The sequence below is a fragment of the Oncorhynchus keta genome, chromosome 7, assembly GCF_023373465.1.
Source record: "Oncorhynchus keta strain PuntledgeMale-10-30-2019 chromosome 7, Oket_V2, whole genome shotgun sequence".
Classification (NCBI taxonomy): domain Eukaryota; kingdom Metazoa; phylum Chordata; class Actinopteri; order Salmoniformes; family Salmonidae; genus Oncorhynchus; species Oncorhynchus keta.
The window spans coordinates 31,575,633-31,599,152 of record NC_068427.1 but is presented as its reverse complement, the minus strand read 5'-3'; the positions used below and the strand labels follow the sequence as shown (position 1 = coordinate 31,599,152).

At 42.2% G+C, this 23,520-nt stretch overlaps 1 protein-coding gene and 1 pseudogene across 41 annotated transcripts in view; one reads left to right on the top strand and one right to left on the bottom strand.

Annotated features, from left to right (window-relative positions):
• Nucleotides 1-452: 452 nt before the first annotated feature.
• Nucleotides 453-1,601, bottom strand: LOC118386512 (dual specificity protein phosphatase 19-like; annotated as a pseudogene).
• A 1,890-nt stretch (nt 1,602-3,491) lies between these two features.
• The window catches only part of LOC118386311 (nck-associated protein 1-like), an 82,124-nt gene continuing 62,095 nt past the window's right edge, over nt 3,492-23,520 (top strand). For 35 of the 41 annotated variants that reach the window (XR_008139856.1, XR_008139851.1, XR_008139844.1 and 32 more), the window contains exons 1-14: nt 3,493-3,806; nt 10,765-10,782; nt 11,843-11,953; nt 13,270-13,362; nt 13,586-13,642; nt 13,810-13,952; nt 14,155-14,245; nt 14,480-14,617; nt 18,320-18,368; nt 18,482-18,638; nt 18,784-18,840; nt 18,956-19,052; nt 19,760-19,866; nt 20,907-21,039. Coding sequence is in view for 8 of the 41 variants with exons in the window: in XM_052522583.1 (XP_052378543.1) it covers nt 3,687-3,806; nt 10,765-10,782; nt 11,843-11,953; nt 13,270-13,362; nt 13,586-13,642; nt 13,810-13,952; nt 14,155-14,245; nt 14,480-14,617; nt 18,320-18,368; nt 18,482-18,638; nt 18,784-18,840; nt 18,956-19,052; nt 19,760-19,866; nt 20,907-21,039 (1,371 nt within the window). In the remaining 33 variants the exon portion in view is untranslated. Of the gene's footprint in view, nt 3,807-10,764; nt 10,783-11,842; nt 11,954-13,269; nt 13,363-13,585; nt 13,643-13,809; nt 13,953-14,154; nt 14,246-14,479; nt 14,618-18,319; nt 18,369-18,481; nt 18,639-18,783; nt 18,841-18,955; nt 19,053-19,759; nt 19,867-20,906; nt 21,040-23,520 lie in introns of all 41 variants that reach the window. The other 6 variants (XM_052522587.1, XM_052522585.1, XM_052522586.1 and 3 more) reach the window with 4 other exon arrangements.

Genomic DNA, 23,520 nt, shown 5'->3' with positions numbered 1-23,520 from the left:
GACATGGCATCGTTCATAAAATTGAGAATTGTATATTTATACCTTTCCTATTCAAATGAGATTATTTTCAATTCCATTGTGGCCTCAAACCACCCTCAGTGGTTTATAGAAATTGATAACGGGAATGTTTAACTATTGGATAACACTGGCCCCACAGTGTAAATTGACAGGACATTGTAGGGCATTTCAAAATGACGGCTAATGAACACCTCAACATGATGGTGGGGTTCCTTGGATTAGGGGATTAGGGGCCATATTAAGATCCATAATGTCACCCAATTCCCTATATAGTGCATTACGTTTGACCAGGGCCCCAGTGCACAATACTGTATAGGGAATAGAGTGCTATTTCGGACACAGCCAAGGATCTTTATCAGAATGATCTCTTTATGAGAAACAGTGGCTGATGATGAAATGCATTACTCTGGCGCTGCAGGTGTTGCTGTTGTTGCTCATTCATAGTCCCCACCATTGGCTTGTATGCCCCATTTAGGTTTGAAACCTTTCAACTGTTCGACAAAGCCTGGGTTTGGGCATGTGGCTGGCCAGGCTGATTTTACCAAGGCAAATGCGTCATCAAAAGGCTTCCCTTCCCTGGACATCAGGTATCCAATGACAACCGAGGCGGACCTCGAGACTCCAGAATTGCAGTGAACCAACACAACTCCATTCTGAGGGGGAAGAAGAGGGAAACAAGCCTTATGCCAGTAGAATGAAGGCATACCCAAAAGCACTTCAGCCCAGTTTGATCAAGTTATTGTAATCATAAACCTTTGGTGAATTTTCAGCATGAGGCAGTGTTAGGTTGTTGGGTAACCAGCACCGCATTTTGCTAAAAGGTTGTATAGCAAACATAGGGCCACTATATATATGATATTTCTACAACAGGATAAATTATGCATGGTGAAAACTCTGCTGTGTATTATTTATTACACATTGGGGATGCCTAGAGGTAGTGAGGGAGGCTTTGCATTGGCTCACTGCTGTCCAGTATCAGGTATAGGCCAGGTAATAAACTTGAACAGTCAATGAAATTACTAAAGTAAAGTTAAACAAAGTAGCTTAACGTAAAGTAATTTGACCGATGTGCTGTATACAGTAGAGTGCTTATTAATAAAAAGAAGTTAGCAAGTGGAAAACACTTGTGTCACCATTCATGATGCTTAGGAATGTTTACTGTCAGGTAAGATGAATGCAGTGAAATATAGGGTATTAAAGCATAAAAAGAAAATATTAAAATTGAAATAAACTGGATATTACTGCCCCCAATTAGCCTACAAGGTCGTGAGAACATTAACAACTTACCTCTTTATTTGCTTGGTCTATGAATTTTGAGCACTCTTGGAAATAGGATGTTATGTCAGTATTAGACACATCCAGAATGCTCGGTGTTTTATTAATGAACAGGTCTGGAAAGGCGTTTTCAACACCATAGGCTACATTCAATATGTGGGACACCTAAAATGGAAGAAGAACATTTATGAAACGCCAAAACAAAACAGAAGTAGACAGAAAATGATATAAACATGTCTCTATTACATTAAACAATACCTTATATTTTTTCAGAGTGCCAAATCATGTGCAGCATCTTGTGAGCCTACAACAATAATTAACAACCATCAAATTGTGAACCTGTGAGGCATTTTGTAATGGAAATATAACTGAGCCTATAGAGATTTGGCAATATATGTTTATATTGACTTACTACAGTAATGGTACTGTAAAAGTTTCAACTGTCTGTAGGGAAAAATACATGTGTTTACATGCAATAATCTAGTGGACTCAGAGTCTCAGTGGCAACAAACTTAAAACCTGCATGTTTTCTGGACAGGTTTTGTCAACACCAATTTGAAAATTGAGAACTCCTATCAGTCAATCAGCCCAAATCAGTCAATCAACCCATATGGGTCCCTGGGCTTTTTTTCTGGGCGTCACAGATGTCACTATCACATGATGCCATTCTAAAGCCTGTGTGTGTGTGTGTGTGTGTGTGTGTGTGTGTGTGTGTGTGTGTGTGTGTGTGTGTGTGTGTGTGTGTGTGTGTGTGTGTGTGTGTGTGTGTGTGTGTGTGTGTGTGTGTGTGTGTGTCCTCGGATGGGGCCACAGTGTCTCCTGACACCTCCTGTCTCAGCCTCCAGTATTTATGCTGCAGTAGTTTATGTGTCGGGGGGCTAGGGTCAGTTTGTTATATCTGGAGTACTTCTCCTGTCCTATTCGGTGTCCTGTGTGAATCTAAGTGTGCGTTCTCTAATTCTCTCCTTCTCTCTTTCTTTCTCTCTCTCGGAGGACCTGAGCCCTAGGACCATGCCCCAGGACTACCTGACATGATGACTCCTTGCTGTCCCCAGTCCACCTGGCCATGCTGCTGCTCCAGTTTCAACTGTTCTGCCTTACTATTATTCAACCATGCTGGTCATTTATGAACATTTGAACATCTTGGCCACGTTCTGTTATAATCTCCACCCGGCACAGCCAGAAGAGGACTGGCCACCCCACATATGCTTTCTCTAATTCTCTCTTTCTTTCTCTCTCTCTGAGGACCTGAGCCCTAGGACCGTGCCCCAGGACTACCTGACATGATGGCTCCTTGCTGTCCCCAGTCCACCTGACTGTGCTGCTGCTCCAATTTCAACTGTTCTGCCTTATTATTATTCGACCATGCTGGTCATTTATGAACATTTGAACATCTTGGTCATGTTCTGTTATAATCTCTACCCGGCACAGCCAGAAGAGGACTGGCCACCCCACATAGCCCGGTTCCTCTCTAGGTTTCTTCCTAGGTTTTGGCCTTTCTAGGGAGTTTTTCCTAGCCACCGTGCTTACACCTGCATTGTTTGCTGTTTGGGGTTTTAGGCTGGGTTTCTGTACAGCACTTTGAGATATCAGCTGATGTACGAAGGGCTATATAAATACATTTGATTTGATTTGATTTGTCCAGCAGGCTGGTGCAGTGGTATATTATTTCATATATCATTTTCCAACACAACCGAGATACCATTGAATCGAGGATTGCCCTAAAGGGCTTGCCCATATGAAGTTTTACACATGAACAGTATTTATGTTTAAATCATGTATTCTACAACAGGTGGGTCAAAACAAGCATTGTGATTGGTTGAGGTGAGTTTTAAAAACCAGTTTTAAAACCAGTTTAGCAAGAGTATGTTCTTGATACCATGGCAAATGACAAGTATTTAATAAAATAATAAAATAAAATGTCACACTAATGATAATGACCACCACAAGAATGCAAGGAATGCATGTTGGTCCTCTGTAGCTCAGTTGGTAGAGCATTGCAACGCCAGGATGGATAGTGGATTCGATTCCTGGGACCTCCCATTATTAAACATGTATGCACGCATTACTCGACCAAACAAATGTAATAATAGAAACCTATAATTTAGAACTATTTTGTCGTGGGTGTAGTGTGGGTGCAGCCTACATATAAAATAGTATGTTCCTTCCCTAGATGGTCACGTGACATGCCTTTGGATTGCAGGAAACAGCCTCGTTTTCGTCAGATAGGACAACACCTAGTAAAAACCGAGTCTGCGACCGGAGAGAGGAGTGGGGCTTGGCAAAACCGCTCAACCCACAGAATGGGCGATTTATAACATTTTAACACTCGAGTGTCACTGTTTTCACAACAAACAAATTCTACAACGATTATTTTACAAGATTCGGTAGCTATGTCGGCAACATTGTCGCGCGGCTCGCTCCAACCGGGCCAGCAGAAGCTGGCCGAGAAATTTACCATTCTGAACGACCGGGGCATCGGGATGCTCACTCGTGTCTATAATATCAAGAAGGTAAGGTACTCCGTGTAATTCTTAGGTTCATAGTAAATTGTAACTACATTCAAGAGAAATTAAAGATCAAACCCCAAAATGATTTGTGATGTATGGCAGAAGCCTTCATTTGAAATCCAAAGAATGACGGCTAGGGCTGCAGGATTCCAGTCAAGGCCCTCTTGAAATGTGTTGCAGTATAAGTTAGCTATGTGGCTAGCCAAGCTCTGTCATCAATAGCATCAAAATGCCAAATCACTGTTTTCTGAGATTGATCTATTTCAATCTTCGTATAACAATAATGCAAACTCATCGGATATTTAAAGATGTTGCTCACTTCCTTTGAAATAAAATAGTAGCTCAGTGAAATAGCCTACATGCCTAGCTGTGCAAATGTTTTTGTGATTGCTGGCTAGCTAACGTTAGTTAACGTTACATAGTTTCTCGTTCACCACATTGCTAATATAATATTCAATCAAATTAAGAAAGGAAGGGTGTTCTAGATTCTTGAGCTATTTTTGGTGAGATTGAAATCGGTGAGATATATCAATTTAATGTGAACACATAATGTGTCGGATTAGTAGATACTAGAGTAATAATATTAACACTATCTGACACACATTAGGCCTATATTGTCTGACAGCAGTCATTTGTTGATGTAGACCATTCTATTCAGCCATCACATCATCCAGTAGGCCTAAACACCCAGCACAAATCAGATGTATTTATATAGCCCTTCGTACATCAGCTGATATCTCAAAGTGCTGTACAGAATCAAATCAAGACATCATTGGGCAAATTGCACATCATGACTGTAGGATACTAACAAATGGCACGGCAGTATCTACAGTCGTTGTACATGTATTGGATATGGTTGTTATACAGTTATTGTAGAGTTGTTATTTAATGCCTGATGCATAGTAGCATACAGGTCCAGTTTTTAAAATCACACAATAAAACACATTTTCGCAGGACAGAAGGGAGAAGTACCTAAAAGAAGGCACTGCTTTAGAGATTATAATTATTTGTTTAGTACACTTGTAAAAGTGGTGACATTATGATACAGATTCCACACTTGAACCAGTTTCCCAGACACTAATTAAGCCTAGTCCTGGACTAAAGAAACATATGAAATGAAAGTGCTTTTTAGTCCAGGACTAGACTTCATCTGTGTCTGGTAAACTGGCCCATGATGTTTAATTTACTTATTTTAAACCCCTACAGAGAAAAGCATTCTTAGTAGTATTACTAGTTTAATACTATTCACTATTCATTATTACTTATTCATAGTGGGGACTCGGGAGGTGTCATAAAATGCAGATTTCATACAAGACTTTCAGTCAGTGTAACAGAAAAGAGCATTCTTAGTGTATCTGTCCATGTTAATGGCCTTGATACAGTCAGTCCTTTAATGAGAAGAGAGTACTGTGTCGCAACCTATTCCTATGCTCTGGTCAAAAGAGGTGCACTGTGTAGAGTTCCATTTGGGACACAGACTGGGTATCGGAGATGCTTGGACGACTTTGGGTAAATGGCAGCAGATAGAAGATAGCTGGAGGCAGTCCAGCGTCTAGCTGAAAGGAGGCTCGTGGAGAATAATGCCTCTCTGCCTTGCCTGCCTGTCTGTCTGCCAGCCAATCAACCCTTGTTCTGACGGCCTACCCGGGCTAGAAGGCTTAGCCCTTAATAGGTGCCACAGAATCATCTCTCTCTCTAAACTCTCAATTGAAGTTAGATGGTGATACAGATACATTATCATAGAAACATTATGCAGCCCAAGTAAGATACAGGATTCCGAAGGGAAAACAACTTTCCTCAGAACACAGAATGACTATCAAAATGACTATAAGGTTGATTGTCACAACACGCAAGAGCTGAGTTGTCTGCCGGTTTTCAAATGAAATCACATTTTATTTGTCACATGCGTCGAATACAACAGGTGTTACAGTGAAATGCTTACTTACAAGCCCTTAACCAACAATGTAGTAAGAAAATACCCCTAAAAAAGTAACAAATAATTAAAGAGCAGCAGTTTTGCAGACAATCTATCAGTAATATTAGGCCTTTTACTCATACAGTTCCATTTATAAACCTCAATTTTCATGCTTCCAATAACATTTATTGTTATTATATAGGCCTAACATTTCTTGTTATTATATAGGCCTAACATTTCTTGTTATTATATAGGCCTAACATTTCTTGTTATTGGGAAAATGTACTTTATTGAAACTGTGGCAGCGTTCGATGCTTGTGCATTGAACTAGCAGATCTGTTGCTTGGCAACTGGTAGGCATTGATAGCACTTATGAAGAATTTCAGATGGCTTTTTTGTTTCAGCTGTGATTGTAGCGTGCTGTGATTGTAGTGTGCTGTGATTGTAGGCTGCGGCACAGGACTACCTCAGTACATCAAACAGCTGTAGGCTTCTGCACATTCCTAAGGCACACAGGTCTACCACAGGCCTATATCATTGTCCTACTGCACACTCCTACTACTACCACAGGTCTACCCCATTAAAGCACATTACTGTAGCCTACTGCACAAGTCTACTAGGACTACCTCAGTAAATCAAACTGCTTAGACGAGCAGCTTTATCAAACACAATTAATTGGAGCGTTCATCCAAAATAGAGAGATATTTTGTTGATACCCACTCAGCAAGTTACATGTGAATCTGAAGATTCAGTGACCAACAATATGGGATTATGTACCAAGAACCGCTTATAGCTTAGCATTAGAATTGTTGACAGCAAAACAATGGGACCCCTGATATGACAGCTGGCTGCAAGTGGGACACTACTGTCTGAGCCAGCAGTATTTCTCATTATATTGATGTAACTTACACCAGGGGTTCTCAAAGTGGGGTCCGCAGAGTCACTGCAGGGGGTCCGCAGCCAGATCTCAATATTTACATTTTTTATTTTTGACTTTGCATTTTTTAAATGAATATTACTAACAATAACAGATTAAACACATTTTTTCCAATGGATCCAGGAATAAGTTTAGAGGGTGTGGTACAATATTACATTACAATTCATGTTCTTAACCCTGGGCAACATGGGACTGGGAGGCTCGGCTGGATATTGGTATCCACAGGACTCCACCAATTATACATTTTTCAACTCAATACTTCTTGTATTCCCACCCAATTATTATAAAACATTTTTTACATAAATGCGCTGTAATTTAAGATGTAAAACTGCACAGTTTTCTAATTTCCTTATGGTAAAATGTGTAGAATTGCAGGATATTGGCTTTGAAGTTGCAACAACAACACAATCTCTCTGACCCATGACAAAATGTGTAGAATTTTAGGATTTATTTTCTCCGATGCCAAGAGGTGGACCTATAAAATGTTCCTTCCCAGGGCCTGAGAGTTGTACTGCTGAAATCTTAGTAAAACTCTTTGTATGCTATTTTTATCTACCTCAAGTTGTGTTCTGATTATGAAGTGGTCCCTGATAAATTTGCTATCACATAAGTGGTCCCTGGCCCCAAAGAGTTTGAGAACCCCTGGCTTATACAATGATGATATTTCTGTCATTTAACAATAATGTTTATGTAGTGTATCAGTGTTACAGTGCAATATTTGTTTGAAAAGTGTAAGACTTTTCATAAGCATGTATGGCTCCCTTATATTGCAATGTAGCAATGTATGTGTTCAGACAAATAGACTACTGGCTGAAAAATTTTGCCTTTCAAATGTAGGTTTTCACATTGATAAAAATAAGCATGTTTGTGGAGAGGGGAGAGCTTCTTATGATGTCATGAATGAAGGTGTATCGCATAGTGGAAACTCCTGCTGCTCTCAGGGGCAAGCCTGCTGGTTTTCACTAGCAGAAGTGACTTTTTGCAGCAGGTTAAGATAATTACCTGTGGCAGGCTAGGTGAAGTAGTGTAACAGTATAACTTTAGACCGTCCCCTCGCCCGGGCGCGAACCAGGGACCCTCTGCACACAGGGACCCTCTGCACACATCAACAACAGTCACTCTCGAAGCATCGTTACCCATCGCTCCACAAAAGCAGAGCAAGGGGAACCACTACTTCAAGGTCTCAAAGCAAGTGGCGCCACCGATTGAAACGCTATTTAGCGCGCACCACCGCTAACTAGCTAGCCGTTTCACATCCGTTACAGTAGGTTAAGGAAAAGAGTTAGGGTTAGCTCAAATTGTCCTCGAGTCTAACATATAGTTGCGGCCAAATATAATGGCACCCTTGCAATTTTCTTAAATGTCCTATTTCAATGAATTTAAATTGAAAATACATTTTGTTCATCACACCTTATTGGATTTTCAACATTGCAGAACCAATTTTATTTTTGTAAACTTAAGTCTACAATTTTAATTAAAAATTGGTCAAGAACCTGCCAAAAAATGCTTCTAGCAGCCATCAATGAGCTAGCTGCACCTTTCTACTTACCATTTGGCCCACTCTTCAGCAGAAAACTGCTCTAATTCTTCAATGTTTGAGGGGTGCCTCCCACCAACTGCTGTTTTCAGATCTCGCCATAGGTTTTGGATGTGATTCAGATTCAGACCACTCCAGAACAGTCCAGCATCTGTTCTTGAAACATTCCATGGTGCTTTTTATGTGTGTTTTGGGTTGTTGTCCTGCTGAAAGACTCACAACATTCAACAGAGATTCTGGTCACTGGGTTGAACATTGGATAGCAGTACTGCAGAAAAAACACATCATCCATCCATATGCCAATAACCAGATCAAGACTTTATCAGTACATTGATGTAGTGAGTGCAATAGGAATTCAGTCAGCTCCTTGGTATTGTGTGTTTCAGTCCAAGTCCTGATAGACGTAGGGTCCTGAAAGACGTAGGGTCCTGAAAGACGTAGGGTCCTGAAAGACGGAGGGTCCTGATAGACGGAGGAGGGTCCTGATAGACGGAGGGTCCTGAAAGACGGAGGGGGTCCTGATAGACGTAGGGTCCTGAAAGACGTAGGGTCCTGAAAGACGTAGGGTCCTGAAAGACGGAGGGTCCTGATAGACGGAGGAGGGTCCTGATAGACGTAGGGTCCTGAAAGACGTAGGGTCCTGAAAGACGTAGGGTCCTGAAAGACGTAGGGTCCTGATAGACGGAGGAGGGTCCTGATAGACGGAGGAGGGTCCTGATAGACGGAGAGTCCTATAGATGCAGTAAAAGCGGTCAATGGAACGCAGACTGAAGAGGATAGAAATCTGATCTAACAAAGTGGATATTTGTCTAATCCGTCATGATTGATGTATTGTAACAGGTCCCCAATGTGATTACTAAAGTCTGATTTGGATATATTTGGCTATTTTCGCTGCATAACATGTAGAAGTTGTTTCTTTTCAGGTATAGAAGAAGTGACTGATAACTCCTTTTTGTATCAGCTGGTACCATAGCTGGCATACAGAAATCAGTGGTGCTAGTCAGTTGTTTTTAACTGCAATGCAGTTGATTGGTGACAATGACATGAACATGTGTTGGGGTTGACATCCATACAAGCATTTATACTCAGATTTATACTCAGATTTTTAGTGTGAAATACACATAAACAATAGCCTAAATGCAGGCTAATTTTACTGGGTGGACAATAAGAAGACTTGGGATATTTCCCTCACGCATTTCCATGGAATTTCCATTGTTACGGTCAAGTTCCATTGATGTCTTTACTGCATCTATGAGGTCAGAGGGGGAGGGTCTCCTATGTGTACATAGCCTTTACCTCAATCTGTTATTCACTCTCCTATGACCATGGTAGCACTTAGGAAGCACTGTTAGCACTGAGGAAGCATCATTGGGGAAGCACTGTTATCATTGGGGAAGCACTGTTATCACGGTTGAGGAGCAGTTGACACTGGGGAAGGGGGAAGCACTGTTAGCATGGGGAAGTACTGTTATCACTGGGGAAGCACTGTTATCATTGGGGAAGCACTGTTATCATTGGGGAAGTACTGTTATCATTGGGGAAGTACTGTTATCATTGGGGAAGCACTGTTATCACTGGGGAAGCACTGTTATCACTGGGGAGGAGCAGTTGACACTGGGGAAGGGGGAAGCACTGTTATCATTGGGGAAGTACTGTTATCATTGGGGAAGCACTGTTATCACTGGGGAGGAGCAGTTGACACTGGGGAAGGGGGAAGTACTGTTATCACTGGGGAGGAGCGATTGACACTGGGGAAGGGGGGATGCATTGCTAGCACTTGGGAAGTACTGTTATCACTGGGGAGGAGCAATTAACACTGGGGAAGGGGGGAAGCATTGCTAGCACTTGGAAAGCTCTGCTAGAGCAATTAGTAATAGCACTAGAGAAGAAGTGCTTATGGTAGTCAGTGCTGCTCACTAAATAAGACCTAAGTTAACTTAACTGGTCTCAGACCAAAGTTGTGTTGGATGAAGCAGAGAAACATATTTTCTTTTACTCCTTTTGATTTTGCACATTTTTAAACAAAATATTTACAATATTTACAAGCTAATCTCTGTATGTCATTGTACTGTTAGACATGTTCTGTTATTTTTTTTATGTTGTGAATTTATCTTGGAAATTAACAATGAATTGCCTAACTGCCTATATGAGCTACGGGTTCTGTGCATGAAATGTTTCAGGCCATATTCTTTTTGGGTTCATTGGTAGATGCACTGGCTTAGCATTTTCCTTGGTTTTACTTGCATGTTTCTGTTCCTACTTGTACTAATCAAAGAATACGTTTTGTCCTTTCTTAAACTTAAAGCCTTAATACTCTACGGTGTTGCTACTCTAGGAGGAGGGTTCCCAGCATGGTGTGAGATAGTGATTGAACAATGCTTTGACAGGCAACACATGAATTATTGTGCACAGTGTAAAGCCAAACTATCTCTCAACAAATATCCCGGAAGTAAAAGCCGAAGCCTTTTTAATGTAGCGATGCATGGTTCTATGTTTTAAACCTGACTTTACCTGTGTTTACCTGTGTTTACCTGTGTGGTTTTCTCTCTTTCTGTCACAATGCTTCCCTCAGCAAGGACAAGTTTGGAAGGTTTGCTCAGCTCTTCCCTAAATCACTCTCCCTCGTTCTACCCCTCCCTGCTATCCTTAACAGCATCATGTCCAGGAATTACTTGTATACTACTCAGTACTCACAAAGTTCACAATTCAGCAAACAGGCCCATCCCAAAGTGCAATTGAATCGCTGGAATAATTTTATTAGGTTAAAATAGATATAATATTTTCCTGTTTATTTCTTACCAGATAGACTTTGCAACTGTTAGTTATCTTTAGCTTGTTATTAAAAAAAGGTGAGCACCTATAGTCCAACAACTAGATCATAATACATTAACGCTTTAACCATGGACATCTTTTGGTTTGTGAGCATCAAATTCACAGCTCTCGGACATTTGCACCACAAAAACAAAAAGTTTGTATTTTTTTCGGGTTTGAAGATCAGGCAATGGGAAAAGATAGGGCCTGGTTGAATTCACTGACATATCATTATGCAATTCAACACTACCCTGCTCTCCTCTGCTAAATGAAAGTGTTCCCTGCATGGATCCATCACATCGTATCACTCATCTTCAATCCAGTTTTGATGATATGAGGATTTGAACATACTCTTTCTCTATATGTTTGTCGCTCTGCTGTTTTAGTTTTATTGTATTGCGAACCTCAACACTCTTATGTGTTATAGACTGACTGAATACTAAAACATAACTATTCCTGTTTTGTTGGGTAGCTGTGCATGCCCAGTGTCGTATACCATACACCATCCTACCTCAAACATACACATGCTAACCTTTTGTTTCTTCTAACATCTATATTGTAACACACAGTTCAGCTATCTTCTCTCCCAGTAGGAGTATGCCCATGCACTGCTTTCTCACGAACTGCTCTCCAACCTCCCATACAGCACTCAGTCAGTGGACATGTATTCATACTCTATCTCAGTCTCTCTCTCTGTCTGGCTCTCGCTCTCTCTCATACACTCACTCAAAATACTACCTCATCATCCTATCAGTTTTCTGCCGATGTGTTGTTGTTGTTGTTAGTAATATTGTTGATGCTTCTTTAGCGTTTGTCGTTTTTGTCCCTCTTCATTATAGGCATGTGGTGACCCTAAAGCCAAACCATCCTATTTAATAGACAAGAACCTGGAGTCTGCTGTCAAGTTCATTGTCAGAAAATTCCCAGCGGTTGAAACGCGCAACAACAATGTAAGTCTGTCTATTGCATGTATTTTCCAGATATATTCCATGTTATTTCAGCTCATTTGAATGCTGCTTGGTATCTATATGCAGTCCTTACAAGGTCTGTGCAATAATGTGCATTTATTAATTGCATTAATTGTTGTAATTAGTCATTTTAATCATAGTATTTGACTCTTTTGAGATAAAATAGGAATTGTAAATGTAAATTAAATTCCATCTGAGATCCATTATCCTATCTCTTCACTATATATGTATCAATCACATGTACATTTCCATAAATGTTATGTTCTGTATGACAATTCTATCTTTTTATAGCTAGCCTTTTTCAGTACAACTAATTCATTCTCACCATGTTTGTCTTTTCAAGTGTTTTTCCACTTGATGCTTATCTATCACCATTGGCCGGCTTTCTGTTTCATTTGAACTGTTTAACTGCTTCTGTGGTGTAGCTGTCATGTGGTTTGCTATGTTGTACTTTTTGCTGCAGTCGTTCATGTTTTACTTGGTCTGTGTTTTTGTTTTGCATGCTTAACTTCTTGGCTTTTTTCTGGAATATTCTTTTGGTAAGTTGAAGCTCCTCAGAGTTCCTTTTTTTCTATGTTTTGCATGTCTTATTATTCTCTATGTAGCAGATTTTCATTTAATTTGTTGCTAATTATTCATATTTGTATTATCTTTCACACAAGTTTTTCAATACTATTAGGTAACTGTTAATAGTTAGAATAAGTAACATTTATGGGCAAGAGACCAAGGGTGTGTCCCAAATAGCACCCTATTCTCATTATACTGCACTACTTTTACCTAGAGCCCTATGGTCCTTGGTCAAAAGAAGCACACTACATAGGGAATAGGGTGCCATTTGGGACGCACACCACAGATAACAATCCATATAAAACATGACTTCATTTTTGGCTTGTGAGAGGCTATCATTGGTTAAATAAAGCCCCCATTGTGACTGCTAAAAATGCAGTCATGTTATCGAAGGCGGCATGAGTGTTTTGGAAAGGTGTTTTTGGTTAGAGCTCTACAGTTTAGCGTTGTCAAAATGTTACCCTGACACATTGTGTGATGTCCTTGGTAGTATTTCTCAGGATATCTAGTTATTCTAGTTGAGACCACTCACTGCTCTACCAAACATGAACTAGCAAACACAGATGTCAAAGTCACGATAAAGTAGACAATGTTTGAACTCTTATGCCAGATTCCGTCAGCCTATTTGACTGTGCTCATTGTTCCATAGCATCCATACATTGAACTTTTGTGTGTCCTATGTTTAACTTTAGAGCACCTTTTTGTTACAATCATGTATTTCTTTTCTACAGCAACAGCTTGCACAACTACAAAAAGAGAAGTCTGAAATCCTTAAGAATCTAGCGTTGTATTACTTCACATTCGTAGATGTGATGGAGTTTAAGGTATGTGCAATTTAAGCATCATTCAATGTAGTGAAAATAGAGAACGGGTTTTAAGATCCGTTGTCAAATAAGCAGTAGCAGGAGCATAATATGACTGTCTTGATACCAATGTACAGTACTTTATATACATGTGTAATGATAATCCATCACAAATCAGTTCCACTTATTATCAAGGTACTATACTGTGAAATGTATATAAATACTGTTTTCTTTCTGCTTCCAGGACCATGTCTGTGAGCTGCTGAACACTATTGATGCTTGCCAAGTATTCTTTGATATTGTAAGACACATTTGTTTTTACAGGACATGTAATTACAGAATGCTTTTGGTTATTCCTCCAAGATTATATCTCAAAGATGTTATGTTTTTACTTGGATTAGATAAGTTTGCTGACTGACTCTTAAGGGATCGGTCTAGATCTAATTTTGTTCCCATATCTTTCTACAGACTGTAAACTTTGACCTGACCAAAAACTACCTTGACTTAGTAGTGACCTACACTAACCTAATGATGCTACTGTCTCGGATTGAAGAGAGGAAAGCTATCATTGGCCTCTACAACTATGCCCATGAAATGACACATGGATCAAGGTAAAACAATATTAATATTCAAATAAGTGAAGCTTAAAGCTTTTATACATACAGTTCCAGTGGCATTATATTAAAATGGCATAGTATTATAGGGAAAATGTGATGCATGACTAAAACACTCTTTGTATTGTTGATTCGGACTTAGAAATCCCTTAGAACTAGAAATATCAACAACATTGTTGTATGTTTGTTCCCCATCTAGTGATCGAGAGTACCCTAGGCTGGGACAGATGATCGTTGACTACGAGAACCCCCTGAAAAAGATGATGGAGGAGTTTGTTCCACATGGGAAGGTGAATAGTGTCACCTATATCTCAACATGTTATGTTCTTGTCCTAAGCACTGACAATAACACATTTTTTGGTTACACTGTATTATAACTTGTATGCTTAAGCCATGTTTATAAATGCTTATATTGTTTTTAAATGTTTACTAATAATAAAATACATATGTGTTAATAGTTGATTAATGCTTGTTCATGAAAGTTCATATAAACTGTCCTAAATCAATTTCTCCCTCCCCTGTAGTCGTTGTCAGACGCCCTGCTCTCCCTCCAGATGGTGTACCCCAGGAGAAACCTGTCTGCTGACCAGTGGAGGAACGCCCAGCTACTCAGTCTCATCAGTGCTCCTAGCACCATGCTCAACCCAGCCCAGTCAGACACAGTGAGTTACCGTGCTCAACCCAGCCCAGTCAGACACCGTGAGTTACCGTGCTCAACCCAGCCCAGTCAGACACCGTGAGTTACCGTGCTCAACCCAGCCCAGTCAGACACCGTGAGTTACCGTGCTCAACCCAGCCCAGTCAGACACAGTGAGTTACCGTGCTCAACCCAGCCCAGTCAGACACAGTGAGTTACCGTGCTCAACCGAGCCCAGTCAGACACAGTGAGTTACCGTGCTCAACCCAGCCCAGTCAGACACCGTGAGTTACCGTGCTCAACCCAGCCCAGTCAGACACCGTGAGTTACCGTGCTCAACCCAGCCCAGTCAGACACCGTGAGTTACCGTGCTCAACCCAGCCCAGTCAGACACAGTGAGTTACCGTGCTCAACCCAGCCCAGTCAGACACCGTGAGTTACCGTGCTCAACCCAGCCCAGTCAGACACCGTGAGTTACCGTGCTCAACCCAGCCCAGTCAGACACCGTGAGTTACCGTGCTCAACCCAGCCCAGTCAGACACCGTGAGTTACCGTGCTCAACCCAGCCCAGTCAGACACCGTGAGTTACCGTGCTCAACCCAGCCCAGTCAGACACCGTGAGTTACCGTGCTCAACCCAGCCCAGTCAGACACAGTGAGTTACCGTGCTCAACCGAGCCCAGTCAGACACCGTGAGTTACCGTGCTCAACCCAGCCCAGTCAGACACAGTGAGTTACCGTGCTCAACCCAGCCCAGTCAGACACCGTGAGTTACCGTGCTCAACCCAGCCCAGTCAGACACAGTGAGTTACCGTGCTCAACCCAGCCCAGTCAGACACAGTGAGTTACCGTGCTCAACCCAGCCCAGTCAGACACAGTGAGTTACCGTGCTCAACCGAGCCCAGTCAGACACCGTGAGTTACCGTGCTCAACCCAGCCCAGTCAGACACAGTGAGTTACCGTGCTCAACCCAGCCCAGTCAGACACAGTGAGTTACCGTGCTCAACCGAGCCCAGTCAGACACCGTGAGTTACCGTGCTCAACCCAGCCCAGTCAGACACCGTGAGTTACCGTGCTCAACCCAGCCCAGTCAGACACAGTGAGTTACCGTGCTCAACCCAGCCCAGTCAGACACCGTGAGTTACCGTGCTCAACCCAGCCCAGTCAGACACCGTGAGTTACCGTGCTCAACCCAGCCCAGTCAGACACAGTGAGGGTGAGTGCAGTAATATGATCTCTCCAGGAGTTGAACAATGACTAAGGTGTTGCTCGTGCCATACTTGAGCCACACAGTACCATCAATACACTGCCTGCCTATAGAAAGTCTACAGCCCCTTGGATGACTTCATATGTTATTGTGTTACATAGAGGGATTAAAATTGTCATTTTTTGTCAACGATATACACAAAATATTGTAATGTCAAAGTGGAAGAAAATGCAATTTTTCTTTTATTTTAGCTTAATGAAAAATAAAACACTAATATTTTGATAAGATAACTATTCACCCCACTGAGTCAATACATGTTAAAAACACCTTTGGCAGCGATTACAGCTGTGTCTTCTTGGGAAAGTCCCATAAGAGCTTTGCACAAGTATTGTGCAATATTTGCCCAGTATATTCAAAATTCTTCAAGGTCTGTCAAGGATCATAGCTATACAATAATTTTCAAGTCTTGCCATAGATTTTCAAGCAGATTTAAGTCAAAACTGTAATTTGGCCTCAGGAACATTCCCTGTCTTCTTGGTAAGCAACTCCAGTGTAGATTTGGCTTTGTGATGTAGATTGTCCTGCTAAAAGGTGAATTCCTTTCCCGGTGTCTGGTGTAAAGCCGGCTGAAGCAGGTTTTCCTCTAGGATTTTTTTGGGGCAGTATTACTTTAGTGCCTTGTTGCATACAAGATGCATGTTTTGGAATATTTTTATTCTGTATATTTGTATTCTTTTCACTGTCATTATTGTGGAATTACTACAATGTTGTTAAACCATTCTCAGTGTTCTCCCATCACAGCCATTGAACTATGTAGCTGTTTTAAAAATCACCAATGGCCTCATGATAACATCCCTGAGCAGTTTCATTCTTGTCCTGCAGTTCAGTTCAGAAGGATGAATGTATCTTTGATGTCTGTGTACTTTAATAAATCATCCACATAATTATTAACTTGACCATTCTTAAAGAGATATTCAATGTCTGATTTGTTATTGTTACCCATCTACCAATCACTGCCCTTCTTTGAGGCTTTTGAAACTCCCTGGTCTTTGTAGTTTAATCTGTGCTTGAAATTCAATACTTAACTGAGGGACCGTACAGATGTACTGTCCAGAAGAAGGGGTAGTCATTAAAAAATCATGTGAACCCGTATTATTTCACACAGTGTGAGTACAAATAACTTATTTATGTGATTTGTTAAGTCACATTTTACTTCTGAACTAATTCAGGCTTGTCAGAACAAAGGGGGCGAGTACTTATGTAACAGCTACAGTACCAGTCAAAAGACACACCTACTCATTCAAGGATTTGTCTTTCTTTAAACTATTTTCTACATTGTAATGGTGAAGACATCAAAACTATGAAATTACACATATGTAATCATGTAGTAACCAAAAAAAGTGTTAAAACAAATCAAAATATATTTGAGATTCTTAGTAGCCACCGTTTTGCCTTGATGACAGCTTTGCACACGCTTGGCATTCTCTCAACCAGCTTCATGAGGTAGTCACCTGAAATGCATTTCAATTAACAGGTGTGCCTTGTTAAAAGTTAATGTGTGGAATTTCTTTCCTTCTTAATGCGTTTGAGCCAATCACTTGTGTTGTGGCAAGGTAGGGGTGGTATACAGAAGATAGAGAAACAACAGTCTGTCATTACTTTAAGGCATGAAGGTCAGTCAATATGGAACATTTCAAGAACTTTGAAAGTTTCTTAAATTTTAGTGGCAAAAACCATCAAGTGCAATGATGAAACTGGCTCTCATGAGGACCCACCACAGGAAAGGAAGACCCAGAGTTATCTCTGCTGCAGAGGATACGTTCATTAGAGTTACCAGCCTCAGAAATTGCAACCCAAATAAATTCTTCACAGAGTTCAAGTAACAGACACATCTCAACATCAACTGTTCAGAGGACACTGCTTGAATCAGGCCTTCATGGTCGAATTGCTGCAAATACACCACAGCTCCAACCGCCATGTCTTTGTGAGATGCAGAGTAGGTGAACAGATGATCTCTGCATGTGTGGTTCCCACTGTGAAGCATGGAGGAGGAGGTGTGATGGCAAGAGTGTGCAAAGCCGTCATCAAGGCAAGGGTTGGCTACTTTGAAGAATCTCAAATATAAAATATATTTTGATTTTGTTTCACACTTTTTGTTTGGGTTACTATGTGATTCCATATGTGTTTTTCCGTAGTTTTAATGTCTTCATTATTTTTCTACAATGTAGAAAATAGTAAAAATAAGGGGGGGGGGGATTTGAATGAGTAGGTGTGTTAACTTTTGACTGGTTCTGTGTATTTTAGTTATTTCATTTGTAGAATTTTCTTTTCACTTTGAAATGATGGAATATTTTGTGTGGATCAAAAATGAAAATGAAATCTATTTAAATCCCTCTTTGAAATGCAACAAAATCTGAAAACAATTCAATGGTGTAGACTTTCTATGTGCACTGTAGATCTCCAATCACACCGTTTCCTGCTCACAGCAACATGCATTGACCTATGATTCTGTTTCTTCTAGATGCCCTGTGAATACTTGTCCCTGGACGCCATGGAGAAGTGGATAGTATGTAAGTGTTTGTTTGTAGAGTACAGTCTGACCTAATTGACCTATTTGTTTTGAATGTTTCACAATCTTATTTCTGTGCATTGAACTCTCTCTGTCCTTGTGTTTGTGTGTCAGTTGGCTTCATCCTGTGTCATGGGGTCTTGAACAGCGACCAGGCAGCTCTGAGCCTGTGGAAGTTGGCTCTTCAGAGCAGCACCTGCCTCTGTCTCTTCAGAGACGAGGTGTTCCACATCCACAAGGCTGCTGAGGACCTCTTCATCAACATCCGCGGGTGAGGGATCACACATTAACAGTTTTCCTGGACTAAGCGTCGCCCTGGACTGAAAAGCATGCTCAATGAGGGACAGTTTAAGAACATACCCAGGCATTTTAAGTCTGTATGAGTAAATTAACTATTCTTCCTTTTCATTTCACAGCTACAATAAGCGTGTGAATGACATCAAAGAGTGCAAAGAACAAGCTCTGTCACATGCGTAAGTGCCCCACAAATGTATCTCATTGACGGTTTAGGATGCAATTCAGCACAGAGATTTTAAATGGTATTTGCCACACTATCCTCTCAGAATGTGATTGTTTGTTTTGTTACAGAGGCTTGATGCACAGAGAAAGACGCAAATTCTTGAGATCTGCCCTGAAGGAGCTGGCCACAGTCCTATCTGACCAGCCAGGATTACTGGGCCCAAAGGTACTGCACCACTGCTCTTTCATCACAGCACCATTTAGACAGTTTTGAAATCAGAAGTGGATGCAGGTGGGAGAAACAGTGGGAAGGGTGGACACAGGGATTGAACCCCAGTCTCAGTTAGGGAGATTTGTATATGTGGCTTTTGCCGGGAGTGTTGCCGCTCAACCACAGCTCTGCACCTGCGCTACTGCTCTCTTGTTGGACTAACACTATAGGCACTCTAGTTGTGTTAACATGATAATGCTAGTTGGACTACAGTGGAGGCTGCTGAGGGGAGGACGGCTCATAATAATGTCTGGAACTGAGTAAATGGAATGCCATCTAACACCATGTGTTAGATGTATTTGATATCATTCCGCTCCAGCCAATACCACGAGCCCGTCCTCTCCAATTAAGGTGCCACCGCCTCCTGTGTTGGACTAACACTATACACTCGTGTTGACATGATAATGCTAGTTGGACTGACACTATAGGCACTCTAGTTGTGTTAACATGATAATGCTAGTTGAACGAACACTATAGTATAAGCACTCTAGTTGTGTTGACATGATAATGCTAGTTGGACTAACTTTAAAGGGGTCAGAGGATTGGGATTCAAATCCTGAATGACCTGTTTAGATCAAGTAGTCCTTACACTCTAAGTGGGCAGTCGTGTCTAATTGATGGGTGATATTAACTATAAAACCTGACTCCTGTCCTGTGCCTAGGCCCTGTTTGTATTCATGGCTCTGTCGTTCGCTCGGGATGAGATCATTTGGCTGCTACGACATGCAGACAACATCCAGAAGAAGAGCACAGATGACTTTATTGACAAGTAAGACATCCTACTTACTCAACTTGTAACTATGGCATGTAGTGGCCCTGTGTGAAAATACATCTTCGTGACATGTTTTTCTCTTGCTTGACTGCCATCAGGAGGCTAAAAGTGCTATGTCTCAAAGATTTTTGAATAAAATGACCCTTTAAGGAAAGCCTTGGTGTGTAGGAGATTTGAGCATACGGATGAAGTTTAGGTCTTCTGTTCTCTTATACTAAATGAAAATAATACGCAATATGCAACAATTTCAATTATTTTACTGAGTTACAGTTCATATAAGGAAATCAGTCAATTGAAATAAATTCATTAGGCCCTAATCTATGGATTTCACATGATTGGGCAGGGGTGCAGCCATGGGTGGGGCCTGGCAGGACATAGCCCCCCACCCACTGGGGAGCCAGGCCCAGCCAATGAGAATGAGTTTTTCCCCACAAAAGGGCTTTATTACAGACAGAAATACTCCTCAGTTTCATCAGCTGTCCAGTTGGCTGGTCTCAGATGATCCCTCGGGTGAAGAAGCCGTATGTGGAGGTTCCTGGGCTGGCGTGGTTATACGTGGTCTGCGGTTGTGAGGCCGGTTGGAAGTACTGCCAAATTCTCTAAAACAATATTTGAGAAATTAACATTCAATTCTCTGGCAACGGCTCTGGTGGACATTCGTGCAGTCAACATGCCAATTGTACGCTCCCTCAACTTGAGACATCTGTGGCATTGTGTTCTATGACAAAACTGCACATTTTACAGTGGCCTTTTATAGTCCCCAGCACAAGGTGCACCTGGGTAATGATCATGCTGTTTAATCAGCTTCTTAATATGCCACACCTGTCAGGTGGATGGATTATTTTGGCAAAGGAGAAATGCTCACGAAAAGGGATGTAAAGACATTTGTGCACAAAATTTAAGAGAAATAAGATTTGTGTATATGGAAAGTTTCTGGGATCTTTTATTTCAGCTAATCAAACATGGGACCAACAATTTACATCTTGCGTTTCTGTTTTGTATAATTTTAGATAATTTTTGCTTTTCTATGTCCTCAGGCACATTGCAGAGCTGATCTTCTACATGGAGGAGCTGAGGGCTCATGTGAGGAAGTATGGTCCTGTCATGCAGAGGTACTATGTCCAGTACCTGTCTGGCTTCGATGCCGTGGTGCTCAACGAGCTAGTACAGGTAAGACTGCTAGCTGAAGCTCTCATGGGCTCCCTCTCAAATGGTACGTTAGATTTTGGTACGTTAGATTTATTCTAGTATGTATTAAATTGTTTTTTTCGTCATCAATCTACACACAATACCACACACATTATGACAAGGCATACATATTTTTTATTTAAATATCACATTTACTTAAGTATTCGGACCCTTTACTCAGTATTTTGTTGAAGGATTGTTGGTAGTGATTACAGCCCCATGTCTTTTTAGGTATGACGCTACAAGCTTGACATCTGTATTTGTGGAGTTTCTCCCATTCTTCTCTGCAGATCTTCTCAAGCTCTGTCAGGTTGGATGGGGAGTGTCGCTGCACAGCTATTTTCAGGTCTCTCCAAAGATGCTCGATCGGGTTCAATTCCGGGCTCTGGCTGGGCCACTCAAGGATATTCAGAGATGTTCCAAAGCTACTCCTGCGTTGTCTTGGCTTAGGGTCGTTGTCTTGTTGGAAGGGGAACCTTCGCCCCCGGTCTGAGGTCCTGAGCACTCTGGAGCAGGTTTTCATCAAGGATTGCTCTGTACTTTGCTCCGTTCATCTTTTCCTCGATCCTGGCTAGTTTCCCGGTCCCTGTCGCTGAAAAACTTCCCCAACAGCATGATGCTGCTACCTCCATGCTTCACCGTGAGGATGATGCCAGGTTTGATTTCAGGCTAGATAATCTTGTTTCTCATGGTCTGAGAATCCTTTAGGTACCTTTTGGCAAACTCCAAATTGGCTGTCATGTGCCTTTTACTGAGAAGTGGCTTCCATCTGGCCACTCTACCATTAAGGCCTGAGCGACTTACAAATTGGTGCATTCACCTTATGACATCCAGTAGAATAGTCACTTACAATAGTGCATCTAAATCTTAAAGGGGGGTGAGAAGGATTACTTATCCTATCCTAGGTATTCCTTAAAGAGGTGGGGTTTCAGGTGTCTCCGGAAGGTGGTGATTGACTCCGCTGTCCTGGCGTCGTGAGGGAGTTTGTTCCACCATTGGGGGGCCAGAGCAGCGAACAGTTTTGACTGGGCTGAGCGGGACCTGTACTTCCTCAGTGGTAGGGAGGCGAGCAGGCCAGAGGTGGATGAACGCAGTGCCCTTGTTTGGGTGTAGGGCCTGATCAGAGCCTGGAGGTACTGAGGTGCTGTTCCCCTCACAGCTCCGTAGGCAAGCACCATGGTCTTGTAGCGGATGCGAGCTTCAACTGGAAGCCAGTGGAGAGAGCGGAGGAGCGGGGTGACGTGAGAGAACTTGGGAAGGTTGAACACCAGACGGGCTGCGGCGTTCTGGATGAGTTGTAGGGGTTTAATGGCACAGGCAGGGAGCCCAGCCAACAGCGAGTTGCAGTAGTCTAGACGGGAGATGACAAGTGCCTGGATTAGGACCTGCGCCGCTTCCTGTGTGAGGCAGGGTCGTACTCTGCGGATGTTGTAGAGCATGAACCTACAGGAACGGGCCACCGCCTTGATGTTAGTTGAGAACGACAGGGTGTTGTCCAGGATCACGCCAAGGTTCTTAGCGCTCTGGGAGGAGGACACAATGGAGTTGTCAACCGTGATGGCGAGATCATGGAACGGGCAGTCCTTCCCCGGGAGGAAGAGCAGCTCCGTCTTGCCGAGGTTCAGCTTGAGGTGGTGATCCGGGTGGTGATCCGTCATCCACACTGATATGTCTGCCAGACATGCAGAGATGCGATTCGCCACCTGGTCATCAGAAGGGGGAAAGGAGAAGATTAATTGTGTGTCGTCTGCATAGCAATGATAGGAGAGACCATGTGAGGTTATGACAGAGCCAAGTGACTTGGTGTATAGCGAGAATAGGAGAGGGCCTAGAACAGAGCCCTGGGGGACACCAGTGGTGAGAGCGCGTGGTGAGGAGACAGATTCTCGCCACGCCACCTGGTAGGAGCGACCTGTCAGGTAGGACGCAATCCAAGCGTGGGCCGCGCCGGAGATGCCCAACTCGGAGAGGGTGGAGAGGAGGATCTGATGGTTCACAGTATCGAAGGCAGCCGATAGGTCTAGAAGGATGAGAGCAGAGGAGAGAGAGTTAGCTTTAGCAGTGCGGAGCGCCTCCGTGATACAGAGAAGAGCAGTCTCAGTTGAATGACTAGTCTTGAAACCTGGAGTGCTACATAGATGGCTGTCCTTCTGGAAGTTTCTCCCATCTCCACAGAGCAACTCTGGAGCTCTGCCAGAGTGACCATCGGGTTCTTGGTCACCTCCCTGGCCAATGCCCTTCTCCCCTGATTGCTCAGTTTGGCCGGGCAGCCAGCTCTAGGAAGAGTCTTGGTGGTTCCAAACTATTTACATTTAAGAATGATGGAGGCCACTGTTTTTTGGGGGACCTTCAATGCTGCCTTTCTAAATAATGTCCAATCATTTGAATTTACCACAGGTGGACTCCAATCAAGTTGTAGAAACATCTTATGTATGGTCAATAGAAACAGGACACACCTGAGCT